This window comes from Apus apus, chromosome 1 (genome assembly GCF_020740795.1).
Source record: "Apus apus isolate bApuApu2 chromosome 1, bApuApu2.pri.cur, whole genome shotgun sequence".
NCBI classification, from domain to species: domain Eukaryota; kingdom Metazoa; phylum Chordata; class Aves; order Apodiformes; family Apodidae; genus Apus; species Apus apus.
The window spans coordinates 100,264,212-100,282,447 of NC_067282.1; the positions used below are offsets into that span (position 1 = coordinate 100,264,212).

The 18,236-nt window shown below is 43.1% G+C and overlaps 1 protein-coding gene across 1 annotated transcript in view; it reads left to right on the top strand.

The window, feature by feature from the left end:
- Positions 1-8,636, top strand: part of PDXK (pyridoxal kinase) — a 44,373-nt gene extending 35,737 nt beyond the window's left edge. The window contains exons 8-11 of the mRNA XM_051608635.1: positions 419-530; positions 1,891-2,027; positions 2,568-2,634; positions 3,381-8,636. Coding sequence (XP_051464595.1) covers positions 419-530; positions 1,891-2,027; positions 2,568-2,634; positions 3,381-3,493 — 429 coding nt within the window. The 3' untranslated portion in view covers positions 3,494-8,636. The remainder of the gene's footprint in view (positions 1-418; positions 531-1,890; positions 2,028-2,567; positions 2,635-3,380) is intronic.
- The last annotated feature ends 9,600 nt before the right edge of the window (positions 8,637-18,236 follow it).

An 18,236-nucleotide genomic window follows, 5' to 3' on the forward strand; every position in this document is an offset into this window, starting at 1 on the left:
ATAAGACTTCCTGACTTGGAGCTAATGTCTTTCTAGCAAGCATTTGAAGATGCCAGCATGCATGTCTGTGTATTTATTCTCTTATTCTTTTGGTGGTATGTTCTGAAAACATGATGGAGACAAAAAAATCTGATTACAGCTGAAACATTGTATTCTTTTCAGAGGAGCATCCAAAGATAATACAGAGGTGCTTTTATGTTTTAAGAAGTGTGTAAATTTAAGTACAGACATTTGATTCTGGTATTTCAAATTAATTTCCCTAATTCAATTGAATTCTCTGAGTAGAAACTGTTTTTTTCTCTTGAGTAAAGATGCCAAAACAAGGTGCTTGTTAAAAATCCTTAGTACTGTGGATGATTCTAGGTTTAATTAAAAGACATTGCAGTCACTGATGCTTGCCTTCTTTGCACATGGAAAGGTAATGGATATGCTCCATGCCATGGGACCAGAGACTGTGGTGATCACAAGCTCAGATCTGCAGTCACCTCTAGGAAATGACTACCTAATTGCTCTGGGAAGCCACAGAAAAAGTAAGGAATTAACTCCTTCCTTTAACAGTGCTTTCTATTAAACTGTTGTGTGGTTTCACTTTATGAAGAAGTGGTTTCATCAGACCCAGGTGTAGTTCATAGAAGAAGCTTAGATCCTTAAGGGAGCTTCTTCTACAGTAGTACCAGAGAGCAATAAGCATGAGCCTCCCACATGAGGGAAGAAAAGCTGGGAGCTGAGTGTGATCATAACACACAGAGTACTGTCCTCACCAACAGGGCAGAGGCCCACAGTGTCTAAATAAGGTGAGCCAGACAGGGGTGGTGATGGCAGACAGGTCCCATTGACAGTCCAGTGATCACTGGAGAAAGGTGAGACAAGCCAGGTCTGAGGTTAATCTGGAAAATCCAGTCAGGACTTACAACAGCAGAGCTCAGGCAAGGATGCTTGTGCCTAGGCCTGAGCTTTTGTGCTGCTCCTGGACAAGTGGGCAGAGAGTGCATGGTTGGAGAATGTCCTTGGTGAGGTTGACCAGGGCTACTAAAGTCCCTAGTAAGTGGCCCTGACAAGTAGTAGTGGTATAAAACGGGAACTCTGAATGTGTTGAATGTTTTTATGAAAAGTTACACTGTCCTGTTAGCAGGTTTTTCTGGCCCTGCTAGGTTTTAAAATGTCCTTCTCCAGTTTCTTTATTTCCTCTTCTATACTTTGACCAAGATGCACTGTATTTTTGGACTGTCACGAGCTGTTTTTATGTGAGAATTGTATAGTTATGTAACATTGGTATATTATTTTATTGTTAGTCTAAGTGATCTAAATGTGGGTATCACATTCTGGACTACTGAGAGACCAAAAAAAGTATTGATATTTAAAACAGACTCCACTAAGGAATCAGTATCTCTTGGCACTTATATGTGTCAGGTCTGGAGTAAGTTTGATCTTTCCAATGGTGATTACAATATGGCACCTGGATCTGATACTCTCTGCTGATGTCTGCAGCTGCTCTTGTGCCTCCATACAGCCCAGAGATACTATAGATTATGGTTTGGCATGCCCTGTCTCAGAATCAATGGTCTCCATAAATACACCATTTCCTGAGCCAGGTGCTACTGCTGTCTGAACAAAAATAGGTGGCTCTCAATCCTCCATGAAAATGAAGGTGCTAGCTTCCTGCTCCCCCTCAAGTAGGTAGAGTCTGTAAGCTGTAAGTGCTGTCCTAACTTGTCCAAGTTCTGAAAGGGTGTACCTTTTAAAAGAGCTGGCACAATGCTCCTTAAAATCTTTTATGGTCCAAACAACAAAAGAATTAAAATCTAGTGATCACTTTTAAATTACAGCTGTTCTAAATTGCTGTTGTATTCATTGCCATGTCTGTTACTTAACTGTCTATCTGTGTTGTAGCTAAAGCAGATGGTACCAAGATGACACAAAGAATTCGAATGGAGTCTCCCAAAGTGGATGCTGTCTTTGTTGGAACTGGAGACTTGTTTGCTGCTATGCTTCTGGCATGGACACATAAGCATCCAAACAATTTGAAGGTGTGGGAGAAGTTATTAGTGTCTCTCCAAGTTTAGACTTTCTTTTTTTAAATTACATTTAATCTGTGACATTACGTAAGACTCTTCCCTGTTTTGACTCCTTTTCCTCACCTCAGAGAAAGAAAAGCAGAATTTTCCTGTTCCCTAAACATTATACAACTTTGGACGTTTGCATTTGAGTGACATGGATTTTGTAATTTTGCCAATAAGAGGTTCTCTAGAGAGAGAGGGAGACTTCATGCATGATTGTAATTATATTTTTTACTGTCATTTCTTAATAAGCACTGAAAATCATCTAGCAGATCTAGTTTTGTTTCTTTCGCTTAAGCACGTAACAGGTGCACGGTTTCTAATACCTGTTTTGTGAGAATTAAGAGAGTTTAAATCGTTTTTTTCCCAAAAACTGCATTGTGTAGTTGTCATCTTCTTTGCATCTTGTGCATCATACTTGCCTCTAAATAGCAGGGGTTTTGAATTAATAGTATTAAACCGCAGGCAGCTAAAATTTTACTAAAACCTGAATATATTATGTTAATGCAGGTGGCATGTGAAAAAACTGTGTCAGCCATGCAACATGTTCTGCAAAGGACCATTAAGAGTGCAAAAGGTAATTTATTCCAACCTTGTTCTGTCTGGATTTGCATCGGAGGAAACATTCAGAGAGCTTTCTAGGTTTTCTGACTAAAGGCAGCCCTCATTGCAGAAGCAGACAGAGAAATTACAGAATGAGAGCTTGGTAGTCTGGTCAGTGCATGTTCCTCACTGTGTCCTCCAAGCCTATTTTTGACAACACCCGACTGAAGATGTCACTGTTCACCTTGTAGTGGGACTGCAGTCGTGCTGGCTGCACTTGACTGCTTTGCAAAACAGTAGTGGAAGAACTTGAAGAAATGCTGAGTTTGACCTGAGTTTGACATGCAATAGAGCTTCTTTTTTAAGTGCAGCTCGCTCACTTTCCTTTTGTGTGTGTTTAGTTTTGAGAGCGGTTTATCAACTAACAATAAACAATCTGTTTTCCATGTGAACAGTGGGTTTTTTTAGCTTCTCTAGGAGTTCCTGTGCCTTTCAATTCCTAAGGAGATCCAGATGGGATCTCTTGGTTCTCCGAGTATATCTGTGTCACTTTCTAATAGCATCAGAGCTGCATTTCTATCCTGGAGAGAGGTACAGAACAGGCATGATAAGAGATCACAGTGCTGGCCTGGATCGTCCACCGTGGAAGCCTTTAGCAGAGGGTAGTAAGAGAGATTGGGGAGGGGAGGAGAGTAGAAAAAATAGTGGGGTGGCAGAGCAATGTAACTTGTTTCTTTTTAACCTGCTGTTTTTACTGACATTCTGATGTCATCTTTTTAGCACAAGCTGGAGAAGGAAACAAACCAAACTCAGCCCAGCTGGAACTGAGAATGGTCCAAAGCAAAAAGGACATAGAAAACCCAGAGATCATAGTGAAAGCCACCGTGTTATAAAGGCTGTACGTCTCCAATAACGCACAATGTATTGATGTCCTCATTTCTTTCCTGTAAATTGTAATATTTGCCTTAGATCTGTGACAGAAAACTGACTTTCATGAAATAGTGCCCAGCATAGGCAGATACCCACTCTCAAACATATGTGCTGGCCTTGTGCAGTTTTAAAAACAAAACAGTGTGGATTGAAGTGTATTACCAGGTATCAAAATGGCTGTCAAATTCACTTAGTCTGTGTAATTACCCAGGCAAGAGAGTACAATGTTTTCTGCCTTGCCAAAGACTTTAGATGTGAATTTGCTAATGGAATGCTTGACTGACTGGAAAATATATTTCAGGACAGCATCTAGTGCCAATGGAGCTGGCTCCATGCTCCCCTTTCCTGGAGATATCTGGTTACCTGCTCTGGTATTCAGTATCTCGGCTGCTATGAAACTAAGCAGGGTTAAAACTACACACAAAGTTCTGCTTGTGTGTAGGAATACTTTGAAGATGTTTGGCATTTATAAGTACTGTGAAGTGACCTTGAGGTGTCATTCATGTTACTGATAACTGCTCCTGTTTCTTGCCAATGGACAGCTGCATAATTTCAGTTTTTGCAGGTACTGGCTGCTTATTTCTAATGTCTGTAGGTGCCCTCATGATTTTCTTCCAAAAGCTGCTCCAGAAACATTTTCGTCAATAAGATAGTATCTTTATTCAGTAGCATTTGTAGTTCTACCTCTGAGGCCAGATTTGATTTTTGTTTAGTTTTTAACTAGCATCAAACATTCTGTAAGGACAAAAGAGAAAGCAGCTCTTACCCTGAAAGCTGGCTACCCTAGTTTGTTCTTCATGGGTGGAGGTATTTCCAAACTACGTAGGGCACTTCCACAATAGTGAGCACTATTTGCAGGCTTATCAATGAAGCAATATGGTAAAAGTAACATTTTTAGTTTAGTAAATTACACATGCTTACCAAATGCAGTGAAACACGGGATTTGTTCACAATGTCTCTGCACCCTACACTGATTAGAGATTACAGAAATGCATTATTAATGCATCTTTATTTAAAAATTCTGCATCATAAGGCTTCAAAATGAGATTCTTAGTAGTTTCAGTGTCGTGTACATCACCACTATATATATACCAGTAGGGCAGATATGCTGACAGGAACTACCAGGCAGATATGCTGACAGGAACTACCACTCATACTCCTGTATGTTTTCCATATGGGACTGAGGTCGTTCTTCCAAGATGAGGTCTAGTGGGTTGTTAAATCCAAATTCAGTTGATGAGCTTTAGTGTCTCAGATGACATAGGGATATTAAAATTGCATTTTTACTTGCAGTGGCATGAAGCAGATTTGCCTTAGAGGGAAGTGCTGAATTTTTCTTTAATACCTGAGTATGCTCAGGAAACTCACTCCTGATTGTCTCCCAGACACCTTTCCTGCACCTTCCTCATCACACCTGCCTAACTTCCAGTGTCACTTGCATAGCTTCAGAGTCCCCAGAGCAGCTGGTTTGGAGATTGCTTGGGCCACTGAAGTCTTCACTTGTCCCACCATTTGTTGTGGATTTTCTGCCATTGTAAAAGTTAATTGGTTTCACCTAGTAGAAGAGTAATTTATTCTGAAAGTGAATTTTTAGCTAAATAGATTTTATTCATAGAGTAAGATTTCATAATATATTACTCATTTTCCGTATCTCTGACGCAACTGAAATGTAGAGATTAGCATGTTTTGCAGTAAACATAGGATGGAAACTTCAGGGTTTTACTCTCAACAACTAATAATAATTTTATTTCCTCTCATGCATTTGGTATTAAAAATGAAAAAGAAAAATCACTTGATAATTTTAAGGCAAAAAAACCCAGAAATTACCTACAAAACGTTACTGCCACAGTTTTTAGTAACCACTGCCATGAAATAACTTTATAGCAATAATAATTTTGGTGATGTGAACAATCACTGCAAGTAGCAGTCAGAAACAGAGATAAGCTCATGGCTGGTATCCAACATGTAAAAAGACATGAACTATGTTAACAGGGTATATGAGGATCTGATAGGAAGCAGTGAAGAAGAAAGAGCCAAGCTTTTCTCAGTGGTGTGCAACAAAGGCATAAGAGGCACCAGACACAAATTGAAATACAGGAAATGCCATTTAAACATTAAAAAAATATTATTCACGGTGAGGGTGATCAAACATTGGCATAGGTTGCCCAGAGAGGTTGTGGAGTCTCTGTCTTTGGACATATTTAACACCTGACTGAACATGGCCCTGAGCAACCTGCTGTACCTGACCCTGTTTGTGCAGTGGGCTTGGACTAGGTGATCTCCAGAGGTCCCTTCCAACTTCAACCATTCTGTGATTCTTTGAAGTACAACAAATGGCCTTTCTTTGCAGCACTGTATTTTTAAATGGTTGCAAGTTGTTTTTTTTCCTTCTGGAGTACACACTTCCAGATAGGCTAGAAAAGAGCTCAGTAGTAATAATTTGTCCCCTTTTTAGGTAAGCTGCTTTTTTGCATGGGCAGTTGTGCCAGGAATACAATTTTTTGAGATAGTTGCATTCAGCAAAGGTATTTAAATACTTTAGCTGGTGGTGCATTTCAGTAGTTGAACACAAAAGGATTTAAATGTTTTTAGCACTGATGAAAGTGTTGCCTGCCATATTCCAAACATAACTCTGAGTTTATTAATCTTTTAAAATTAGACTGTTTCATGTGGAAGTGTATAGTTCTTACTGTCCTCTTGGGATGAAGGGATCAACATATTGAACTTCCCTGCCTGTAAATATCTTTGTTGACTTCGTGGCATTATGCTTGACACCCTCACCCACCTGTGTCCAGTTTTGCAGCTCCTCTGGGTCACGTACAAAAATTTTCAGATGGCCAAGCTTTGAGACCTCCACTATGTCCCTCAGATTGCCAAGAATTAGACAAATCCTAGGAGCAATCCGCATACAGTAAATGGCACTTGCTTTCTAGGGCCAGCACAGAGCTCAGCTGGTTCTGGAAGTGGCTCTTGGTGCACTTTGTCCTATAGCCAGGGCTGTGGATTGCACAGCATCCCCTGTACCAGCATTAGCTTCATTGCTAGTCACATAACATGGCCTGTCTTGGGAGCTGCATGGTGCCAAACTGAGAACCTTATGGTGGCCATCTCTGCACTAATGCAGTGGAAAATCGAGGTTCTTCAGTTCTTCACATCAGGGTATCAAAAGGAGAGTTAAACTTGGCCTTTATTTTTTGAAAGCCAGATTAAGTGTGCACTGTCAAAACATGCTGTCAAAGAAAGTGTTCTTGTTGTAAGCATGGACATGTGGGAAAAACCCTTTTAGTAAGTATGAGACAGCACAACTGCTTTTGGCACTAAAAACAGACTTTCACGAAGGAATTCAGAGAAAGGCAGGGCTGGTTTTCACTGAAATAAAGAAGCCTGGAATTTAGGAATCTTAAAGCTACCTTACAAATAACGTTTCATCTGTAAACCATCATGAACCCTGACCTTGCCATAAAAGAGAGAGAGAGAGAGATGTAGGAGCAGTTTATACCTGTCAGGTATGATCTTTTCCCACTGCTTCCAAGAAAGATTCAGTCCAGTAATTCATGCCTTCCTTAGAATCTTTGACATATTGATGCTAAAAAATAAAAAGGTAACCATACTAATGTGCTCAATATTCAAAAGTTCCTGTTTTGCAGTAGCTGGATTCTGTAGAGCTGCTAGCTGCTTCTGCTTACGTCCCTGGGAGTTGGTTGTGTGACATCTGTTTTAAACTCCCACTGACCTGATCTAAATTAGGTCAGGTTTATGTCTCCAGTGAAGAATTGGGCTTGACATCTCTTGACAGCATCAAACATCAGGAATTATCTGTAAATATAATCTGTAGCTAATGTTTTGTAGTCACAACATGTTAACAAGGATTTTTAAATGTCTGCATATACATACTTAGATGCTTTTTTATTTGTTCAAAGTAACATAGCACTTTGCCCAGAGAGTTTGTAGAACAAAATTGAAAGGCTCAGCACAGTCCTGTCCAATGTTCTGTTCCCTCCTCTCCTGCATGTAATACCTGCATCTGCCTCTAAAGTTCCTGCTGTCTTTCTGCTGCAGCTGAAAAGTGTCTCAGTATTAGGTAGCTGCCCAGGCTTTACTTCAGGGCTTGGAGGAGACTTATCACGGTTGTCTGCTCCACTTGCAGATCCTTAAGTAAAGAAAAATCGTTAGTCTAAATCAATGTTGGTACTAATTGATTACAAGAGAACAAGCACTTTAGCCCAGATTGTGGAGTGAATAACTAATCGATTATCTCTCCACGACCGTCCTAACAGCATGAAAGGTTTCTATAACCCACCACTCCAGCATTCACCAGGTAGGGACTGCTAACTTCAGTGCCACTCGTACTCCCACGTGTATCTGTGAAGTTGGCAGTGGAGCAGCTTCTGATGCTGAAGTGCCTGTGCACATGGCAGCGGTGAATGCTTGATGTTTGTGTCCAGTCAACTTCTTCCACCATTCTTTCTTTTTTTCTTACTGGAAGTAATTTGTGTTAGATCCCTTTTTTCTGGAATAAATTTGGCAGTGTATGTGGTCAGCCATTTTGATTACTGTGTCTGTGGAGCCGTTGTGCAGGAGATACCAAAAGTTGTTAAAATGTTCTACTCTATTCTGGGCCCAGATTAGTCTCTACATGTTTAAAATTCTGATATACCTCCTCGGGAGACATGCATAAGGACATTGTGCTGAAATCAGTGCTGTTCACACTCAATATAAACATTTTAGAAATCTGCCATATGAATGGTTAACTTTAATGTTTGTTTGCTGATTTTAACTGTAGGTGGGAAAAATCTATAATCAATGTGTTATACAACAGAAATCAGAGGACCAAGGTTTTCAGCTACTTATACTGCCTTTCTGAGTATCTCAACTGTATCTTGTTTGGATGGGGTTCATTTGTTGTCTGAGAGTGTTATGGTGATTGTATTGATTTATTTTGTTTTAAAATATGTGGCAAGGAAGATTGTAATAAAAGCATCTACATCTTATATACTGTGCGCACACAAATTGTTAAATCCGATTTTTGAATATGCTAATATTTTCAGAATTAAAAAGAACAAGAACAGTTTGATAGTCTTGCTGAATAAAGTGGATGTAATTAAAGGTTTGCTTATGTCCTAGCTTAGAAAAAAGGTAGCTAATGAAAGACTGCATAATTATGCTCTGTAATCATCTCATTGTAAGATAGTAGGAATGTGGAAGTGAACAACATACTTGTCATCCTAATTTAATTTTTTTAAAAGAAATTTCATTGGAAGACAACTTCTGAAGTTCTGCACCAGTGCCCTTGTATGCCTCTTACTTGCATGTGTAGGATCTCTCTGTGTTATGCTCTTTATTCCTGCAGACAAAGTGAGAAGAGGAGCTTGGAATATGAACCACAACTCATTTTGAAGTCTGTTTCTTGTGCAGCACTCTGTTTCACAGAGTAATTTTTCATCTTCCTGTGTAGGTTAGAGCATACAAGACTATGTAGTTGGAAACAATTGTTCCTGCTTGTCAGAACAAGGTGCCTCTGTCAGCAGTCTACAGTCTCTCTACTGCGGTGGTGTTTAGCAAGAGGAAGAGAGCAGGTATCCAGTTTAATGAGGGCGTTGGTTATTGGAGAAGGTCAGTATGCTTATGCCCACTGGAAAACTTAGGTTTATATTTATACTCAAGAAAGCCATCTCTCCTGAATAGAGGTCCCTGCCCCTATAAATACTGCCTTTAGAAGCTGAGACATAACTGTTAAAATTTTGGTCACTCTAAAACCAGAGTATTTCTTCATAAATGGGAACACAACCTATTCTTACTCATTGACTAGTCATTCATCTTCTGTAAGAATCACAGGATGAGGTTATGCAGACAGCTGTTCTTCAGGAAAGATGTTTGCTTCTGATAAGTGAGAACCTACTGGTGAACAATTTTGTAGCTTTATAGAACATGTCAGTTGAAGACAGATATTAACCATGGAAACTAAGCTTTGAGATGTTCAATCACAGCCCCCCAAAATAGCTCTTTTCTCTTAAATCCATGAGTAAAGCAGCGAGTTTATACATGTGTGCAGGAGCAAATTTAAGATAAATCCATGCGGTTCAATCAGAAACTGGGGGAGTGCCCTAGGTGCCTGGTGAAGGGTGTTGATTGCAGAATGCAAGGGAGCTGCTATTGTCAGCACACTTTTTTTCCCGAGATCCCAAGCTAGGCTACACGTTTTCCAGAAGGGGAGAATGGGGTCTGGCTTTCAGCAGCCTAGGAAAGCTCCCGTCTGCTTCACCAGAAATCCAGTGCCAGGTGACAGCCCCAGTGCTACCAGTGTGATGCTTTTACTGCTCCAGTAGCAATGGACCTCGAGGCAAATGGGGTCCTCCCAGGTGTGCTTGCATTCCTGACTTAGTACCTCTGCAGTGCAAGTAATAGTAATAAATACACAATTTGCAGAGCAGTGAACAAGGCAGCATGTTATTCAGACAGAGAAAACCAGCAATATGAGAAGGCTGTGCCATATGTTGCCACTGAAATCACATGTACTCCTTACCTGTTGCCCTTGTGATTGCATCGCTATTTAGAAGAAAAATCTGTGTGTAGAAGAGTGTAATATATGTACTCTGTGTGTGTATGTATGTGTGTGTATGTTGAAGCTTTATTTGCAATGTGGTGAGGGTGGGAAACTGAATTTTGGGGGCTGGCTGTGTAGGCCTTCAGGATGTGAGCAGAAGGTCTTAAAAGATTTATATTTTTATAGACTGTGCTGAAGCTTTGGGTCCCGGCCACACATGGCCTTTTTTTCCAGAAAAGTAAAACAGTATGGAAAGAAAGTCAGGTGGCTGTAATACAGTAGGGATAGTACAACCCCACCAGCCCTAGACAAACTGAAGTAACTTAATAAAAGATGCCTTTTTAAGTAATATTTTTGTAGTGCTGAGTTGTTAAACAAAGAAATATTTATGAGCAAACTTCCTATGTACTTAAAGTTTGTGTGGTGCTTTGTACTGACTAGGTGGACCTGTTAAATGTTTACACATCTTAATGATTGTCCTCAAGGCGTATGTAGTTATTCAATTACTTTTATGCCAGAAAAACAATTAAGTTCTGTGTAATAGCAAATTATTTTATTTCTGATGAAATTGTAGGCTTTTGTAGTGTTTGTGTATTTTCTGGTTGGCGGTTGTGAGTTGTATTCTTTCTACAGTAAGGCTTGTATGCTTGATTGTAGAGAGAAGCAGTAGGATGGTAGATACCATTCGTTAAAAAGAAAACCCTAAATATTGCTACCTTATCCATTATAAAATCAGGTAAGTTGTGGCTTACGCCTGACATTTAGATTTTATATTGGAATAAAGTATCAAATACATCTAGAGCAGGTTAAAAATAGGTGAGGAGTTTGTTTATCTAAGTAAATACATCTAGAGGATCTTACAGTGACTTAATAGCAACATGTAAACAGACAAGACAAGAGATTGAAGCAGAACCAGCTCATTCCCATTTTATGAACCTGACTGGGCTGACTTTGTAACTCGTACTGAATGCATGCAACAGATAGAAGAGTAGGCTACATGGGAGAAAATGGAGATTTTTCCCCTGTAGTTTGTCAGTTGTTGTAATCATGTGTAGAATTTTACTAGAGTGATCAGAATTTAAATTTATAAATGTATTGCCTTTCAGAAGAGTTGAGTTACCAACAAAATCCCATTCAGTCAAAAGGCAAGCTGTTCGCATGTCTGAAAATCAGAGCATGATTTTTTCATCTTATGGTACTTATTTCAGTCTTTGTTTCTTATGGCTGGGAGACAAGGGCTAAAGCACAACCGTCCATGTATGTTTATTTCTTTGCTTGTCATTCAGGGGCTCTCTAGAAAGTGCAAGGGTCTGCAACATAAATCAGTTTGTGGAGTATGGCCCTCCACTGAGTGTTGTGCTCCTGATGCAGCAGTTGGTGATCTGGAAAAGCTGAGCATCATTTCTCATGTCTCTTTTAAGAAACATGGCAGCATCCCTTCCATGCTTCTGAATAAATCATTACTGTAAAAAATAGGGGAGAATTTATCACAAGTTTTCTCTCAAGAGTTTCCGAGTTCTGGATATGTTGAAACAAAAGTACTTGTTCTTTGCTGAGTTAGCAAGAAAAGTATCACTGACACGAATAATGCATTGTTGAGGTGAGAGGCTATGGAGGGGGACAGCTCTGGTTCGCATGCTTCACTGTTCTCTATGTTCCTCCCCTGGGAATTTGTGGGTGCAATATACCCGTGGGGGTGGCAGAGTGACTGTTTTGCCTGCACCCTCCCTTGGGAGAAATGCAAAGGAGTTACTCTGAGCAAGTGGGAGATGAGGTCTGTGTGAAGTTGTTCATTTCAAAGTGCTGCACCAGAGCTCCAGTTTAGGCCAAACTGTATGTGCTTGAAAGCGTGTGATGAGCAGCACATGCCTTTCCTGGCTGTGGTGTGAGGTGCCAGGGTGTTCATTCTCCTCCCTGTTTGAGGAATCTAGTTTAGCAGTGTAATTTCCCTAGACTTCTGCTATAGGCCATGGAGAAGAAGAGGCTCTAAAAGTGAATTATTCAGGTGATTTAGGCTAGGCTTAGGGAAAGAAAAGGAGAGATTTAACAGCTGCTATAATAAATCTAACTTGTCCCATTCAGCTACACCAAAAAACTGCACCCTAACCTTCCTTTTCCATTGTTTGTGCTGGCACTGGTACTTGTCTGTCCCCAGAAGGAGTGAAGAAGCTAAACCAATGGGGAAATTATCTAGCCAAATCCCTGAAGTCTTCATCTCCTTTAATTCCCTTAACCGTCTCATCCTGGGAACAGATTAAGCACTTGTGCTGCTGCTAGGGAGGGCTGGGAAGATGCAGGTGGACAAAATGGGGGAGAATGGCATTTGCCTCTTTTCCTGGCAGTTAGATGCTGGGTAGGCAGAACCTAATTGCAAAACTGAATTGTTAGTGTTGAAGAAAAGAAGTCCTTGTCAGCTAAGTGTTTGGAAGAGGAACTGCATATTTAGTAATCTGAGTTAGGTGTTCTCAGTCCAGCCCCTTCCCTGTTCCACAAAAACATTCCAGTACTAAAAGATTTTGTGTGACTGTCGTAATGATCTGTGTGATGCTTGTGCCTAGCACGGCAGAAAATAACAGAGAATAAAGCAGTTACCTGACTAGGGAACGTAGTAAGATCCAGGTGGAGAAAGTTTTGAGTTCACTTACACAGCATTTGCATAGTGTCAGAGTTGTCCAGGTCTGGCTTTTTTCCTTCCCGTCCCCACTAAAGTAAGAAAGGAATCACATAAATAAGGAAGTTACCTGGGAGTTTAAGTGGCATTGATTTTTGCCTACAGATTTTTAAATATTACCACACCAAAGATCTCTAGGTTATAAGGGAGTTTCGGAAGGTGTTTTTCCAAGTGGTGTGATGCAGCCTGTCACAGCTGGCTTGGAGCACAGCTTGCTTCTTGTGATACATCTGTGACAAATGGCACTGGGGGTACTGCTGTCCTGTGGCCTGCACTTCATATAGCACGTGTTCACGTGCTTCGTGTGTGCTTGTGAATACCTGCCTTGCTAGGGAGGAACACCGCAGGGCTTGTTGCTGGAGATGCAAGGACAGAAGGAAGCACTGAAGGATTTAGCACCCTCTGGTGATCTTCTAAGTTGCTGTTAGTGATTGTGAGTGCAGTATATCCCTCTCAGGATTGTTTTCTGACCAGAAGATGGGAGGGTGTCAGCCTATATACCATTTTGATATGCTTTTAGCTGGCTGAATGGGAAATACAAATCAAGATGGTTAAAAATGGAGGCAAGGGATAGCCATGAATTCTCCTAAGGTCTAAGTGAGTAGCAAAAACTTGACATTTGTCTCTTAATTCAGAAGTAATTCAGTATCGACCAAATTAGTGTCATGTCTTCAGTGGGGAGTAGCAACTGGAAAGAGGCCAATATTTAGGGTTTTTGCCCAAAGCACATATAGTCCTGCTCTGCTGTTTAGTGAAAACGCCCAGCGCAGATGCCACCAGAGCCTCATCTCGTGGAGTAATGCTGTAATAAAGAATGTGGTTTTCTTGTGAAAGTCTTAACCTCTTCTAATGAAAATAACACACAATTCGTATTTTCATGGTGTACGTGAATGTAATTTTTTTTTTTTTCAGTAAACAACATTTTCTTTCCTAGATGTTTGTGGTTGTTTTTTTTTCTTTCCTGTGTGATGTTTCTCTTTCCCTAGTTAACTGGGACAGCCCAGCCTTACTGGAGATGGTAACTGGGGGATTTGCATGCTGGTGTTTGCCCTCCTCTCGCAAAGACCCCCCTTAATTACCTGAGGAGCTGAGCCTGGTGTCCATCCTGCTGCATCTTTCCTCTCCTGTGCTTGCCTTCTGCCTCCAGGAGCTGCAGCACATGGCAGTGGCCTCTGCAGTCAAGCAGCTCAAGAGCTTTCCCTCCAGGAATCCCACGCAAGGAAACCTCACTTTCTGAAGCAGCACCTTGCTATTAATTCCCAATTACCCCTCAGTTCCTGCAGCTCTGGATGTTTTCAAATAATTATTTGAAAATTATTTGTTGGCCTGTGACAAATGCCTAAAACCTAGAAGGAAGGTATTAAGTCCTGCTTGTGCCACGACATTTTGAAACCTTACTGAACAGTAAAACGGTTGTAGATGATGTGGTAAGAATGGGCAACAAATCTCAGGCCAGTGTCAGAAGGGGGTTGGCCTGCTGGCTTCAGCTGGCGCAGGTGTCCGAAATGGCAGGCCAGGAGGAGAGGTGTGGTGACAGCCACACGCCTTCCTGAGCCCATCCCTTCAGCCTTCATTTATTCGATACATGGCTACTCCCAACACTTTGTGGGTGTTAATCCCAAATGTAGGTGCAGTCTTGAATGATCCCGGCATCTGCCTGTTTTTGATCTGACTGCATCCATCCTCACGGGAGAGAACACACAGGAAGCCTCTTTCTGTGTGTGCAGCAGGGATGCTATTGTCAGTCTAACTTGGCCAGAGAACTTCACCCTTCTGAACCCTGAGGTCCTCCCTGAAATGCTCCTTCTCCAAAGCAGGGGTTGCCCCTGTGGGCACTATTGCTGCTGCCTAACAGCCCATCTATAGCAGCCCAGGCTCTACCATGTGATGTACAGCAGCAGAATTGTCACCACAGCCTTTGGAAGAGCCATGTGTTGAGCCAGTTTGGCTTGCCCCTCCAGCTGATGGCTGGAGTGAGCACAGAAGGGAAGGGAGCACCCCACAATTTTCCTTGGCAGCTGATGGCTCTGGAGAGTTGAGACAGGGAACTGGGGGAAGGGCCAGAAAAGACAATTTCAACAGATGTTTTAGGGGGATGCGCTGAACCTTTTGTCCTCTTTAGAGCCCTGTTGTCCTCAGATGGGGCACCACAGTCGCAAGGGCTGCCTTCTGTCATGAGTAGCAGCCCTTCTGTATTCTTCTTGTCCTTTGCCACTTGCTTAGGAGAAGAACTGGAGCACATGCAAAGTAAAGACAGACTTTGGAAGAGTGGTACCTACTCCTGGAGAGACCTAGCAGAGCCTCCAGCAGGTCCCTCTGCAGCAGCAGGAGCTGCAATGTGCTGTCTCCATGGCTCAGTCGCATTCACTCCCCCATGCCACTGATATGGTCTGGGGGTCTCTGGGGACATGCCTGCCTCCAGGACATCTGTGTGGCCAATGTGGGACATGCGCCTCTTGTGTGTCCCATAAAAAGGAGTGTCTTCTGAAAAAAGGAGCATTTCCTAGTGGAGGTCACCAGAGCAGTTAAGTCTGTACCTGAGCCAGCTGGCAGCCCAGAGAGCTGGGAGTCAGGTAGAAAACACTGTACCTGCTGCCTCCTTTGTGGTTTGAATGCTGCTGTGCCATGGAGACAGCTATCATCACGTTGCTTGTCACCTGAGCAATGAACCAGAGGGGGAAAATGAAGCTGGCCAGGCATGGGGGCTGTGAGAGGGCCGAGCAGAGAGGATGAACAAAATGAAAGCAGGAAAGACACAGGGGGAGGTTATGACTCCAGCAGGAGACAGGGAAGTCTTTTTGGATGCGAGTCAAGTTCTGAAGAAGGACTTCAACTACTACAGAAAGGCCACGTTCTGACTTTGAACTCTGCTCATCCTATTTGTGCCCAAGGTGCATTGCTGTGGGTGAAAAGAGTTGGGAGCCCCTACATTCCTGTTCCAGCCATGGACTGTGGCTGCCCAACACTGAGCCCTCTCCACAGAGCAGGCTGGTTAGCCCTGCCATAAAAACACATGGATTTTTATTTTTTTTCCCCAATTTTCCTCTGGTAAGCTTTGTGTCAAACAGAACAGAGAGCGTTGCAGGACACACAACCATGAGGAATTTCAGATAACAATGAAGTATTAAAAGCTGCCACCACCTCCACACCCTGTCAACCTTCTTTTACTATAAAGACTAACAAAGGTGTGTAAAAATGAGCAGAAGGTTAATACACAGCACTGGCAGCCATTTGAATTGAACTGAATTGTGAGTCAGGTCTGTTGCCTGGCTTCAGGAAGGCTGGAAAGCCATGGTGTTATTCACAATGCTCCTTCGCTGCATCTGATAAGACAAAGGCAATTAAATCTCCTGCTTTCAGCAGTACCTCAACTGCAGGGAAGCCAGGGAAGAATTTAACACTCCCTTCACTGCTGCCTAGCATCCAGGATTTCACAGCTGGGTCCCATGTTCTGATGATACAGCCCTAACCCACTGAGCTGGTTTGGTTTGGTGGATTTTTCGGTAGTGGGGGAAGGGCCCCAGGGCTGGCTCTGGTAAGAAGCTGAGAAGCTCCCCCTGCTCCAAACCCAGCCAAGGAGCCATTAGAGGGACAATAGATGCACCTCTGTGATAAACTTATGAAACAATTGATGTAACACCTGAGCAGAGGAGCACTTGGGGGAGAAGAGCTGTGCTGGGGGAGGAGAGCGGTGCTGGTGGTTGGTGAGGAAGAAGGGGAAGAAGGTGCCCAAGCAGAAGTTTCCCTGCAGCCCATGGTGAGATGGCAGCTGTCCCCCTGCACTCATGGAGGAACCTGGTGGAACATTCCCTGAAGGTGCCAGGAGGGGTGAACTTGGCCAGGGGACTTGGATTTTGTGGCCAGAGGATTTGCTGCCAGTGGGCTCTGATTGTGCAGCTGTGGAAGACCCCAGGGCCAGGGGAGTTTGTTCCCGAAGCAGCCCCTGACTCTGTGGGAAGCCCAGGCTGGAGCAGCTCTGGACCTCGTGGGAAGGACTCATGAAGGAGAGGTTCGTGGAGGACTCTGCCATGGGAGGGACCCTGTGGGGAAGCAGGGGAGGACTGTAAGGAATCCTTCTTCCTGAGGAGGAAGGAGCAGCAGGAACCACCAGCCTGTGAAGTGACTCTAAACCCCATCCCCTGTCCCCCTGTGCTGCTGGGGGGAAGGAGGGAGAGAAACTGGGAACAAAGGGATTTGGGCCCAGGAAGAAGGGAGGGGTGGGGTAACACATGCAAGCCCTGCTCTCTGTGTTGTCTGTGTCTTGTGTGTGTTTGCTTAGTGTGAAATTAAATTATTATTTTTTTCCCCAAGTTGAGTCTGTTTTGCCCAGTACCTTAATCCGTGAAGAACCCTGCTTGTCCTTTATCTCGACCCAGGAGCTTTGTCATCCTCGTCCCAGAGTGTGTGTGTGGGGAGCTAAGTGAGCAGCCATGGGGCTGTTCTTTTTGTCGAGTTGGGCCCCAAACCATGACACCCACTCACGTATCAGCCTTGGCTCCTACAGCTGGGTTTGTTTTAAGCAATGATCCAGCTGGGTTTGTTTTAAGCTGTGATCCAGCAAGCCACTTTAAGTGGAAAAACCCACACTAGTAATGGTGGTAAAGGTTGTTTTGTGTTTAATATTTAAGCGAAGTTTGGCTAAATCAGTACTAGAAAAGAACAGGTGCCCTTGTCAGTAGAGGAAAACATGCCAAAATAACCTAAGGTCCACTTCTAGAGATCACTGTTGTTATTTTCTGGAATTGAATAGGTCTCGAGATTTTTGCTTTTTTACCCCACTGGCACAATTTGGGCTCTTTCAGCATCTGAGCAAGTGGCTGGTTCAGCATCGCTGGCTGCAACAGGCTGCATGACCCATGGAGGGGTCAGGCTGGTGTAGGCACGGAGTGACAAGGTTTTCAGGTGTGTGGGGAACTTCCCAAGTGCTTTGCTAGTAAAATGCATATAGTTCAAAGCAGCTGAAGATGCAGCTACATGGCAGCAAAGGTGGATCCAGTGCAGGGCTGCTGTGGCTCCACTGAGCTCGCCAGAGTCCTGCCTGCAGTTGCCAAGAAAGCCTGTGGAGAGCTGATTCAAGGAGCTGATCCTGCTGAAAACCACCCCTACTGAAACATGGGATTGCTCTTCTGCTGGATCAGTTCCCTGAGGCACCACACTGTCAGGAGCAGCACAGGCAGAAAGGGGCAGGGGCAAGGGGGGTGGAAGGAGAGCAAGGAGGGGACTGACTGCAGCATCCTGGCACTGGTGGGGACCGACACATCAGGTCGACCAGGTGCCCCAGGCTTCAGCCAGAGTGATGCTGCTGAGCTGTGCAACCTGCTACCTGACCTCCTGCCAGAGCCCTCTCCTGGCTTTCACTCATCAAAGGCCCTTCCCCACCTCCTTGCTCCCTTCATTACCACAGCTGAAATCAATCCACACAGGGTACCTGTGAGAACATTGGAAAAATGAGCAGAAACTGCCCTGCCATCAGGAGGATAGAGAGATGTTT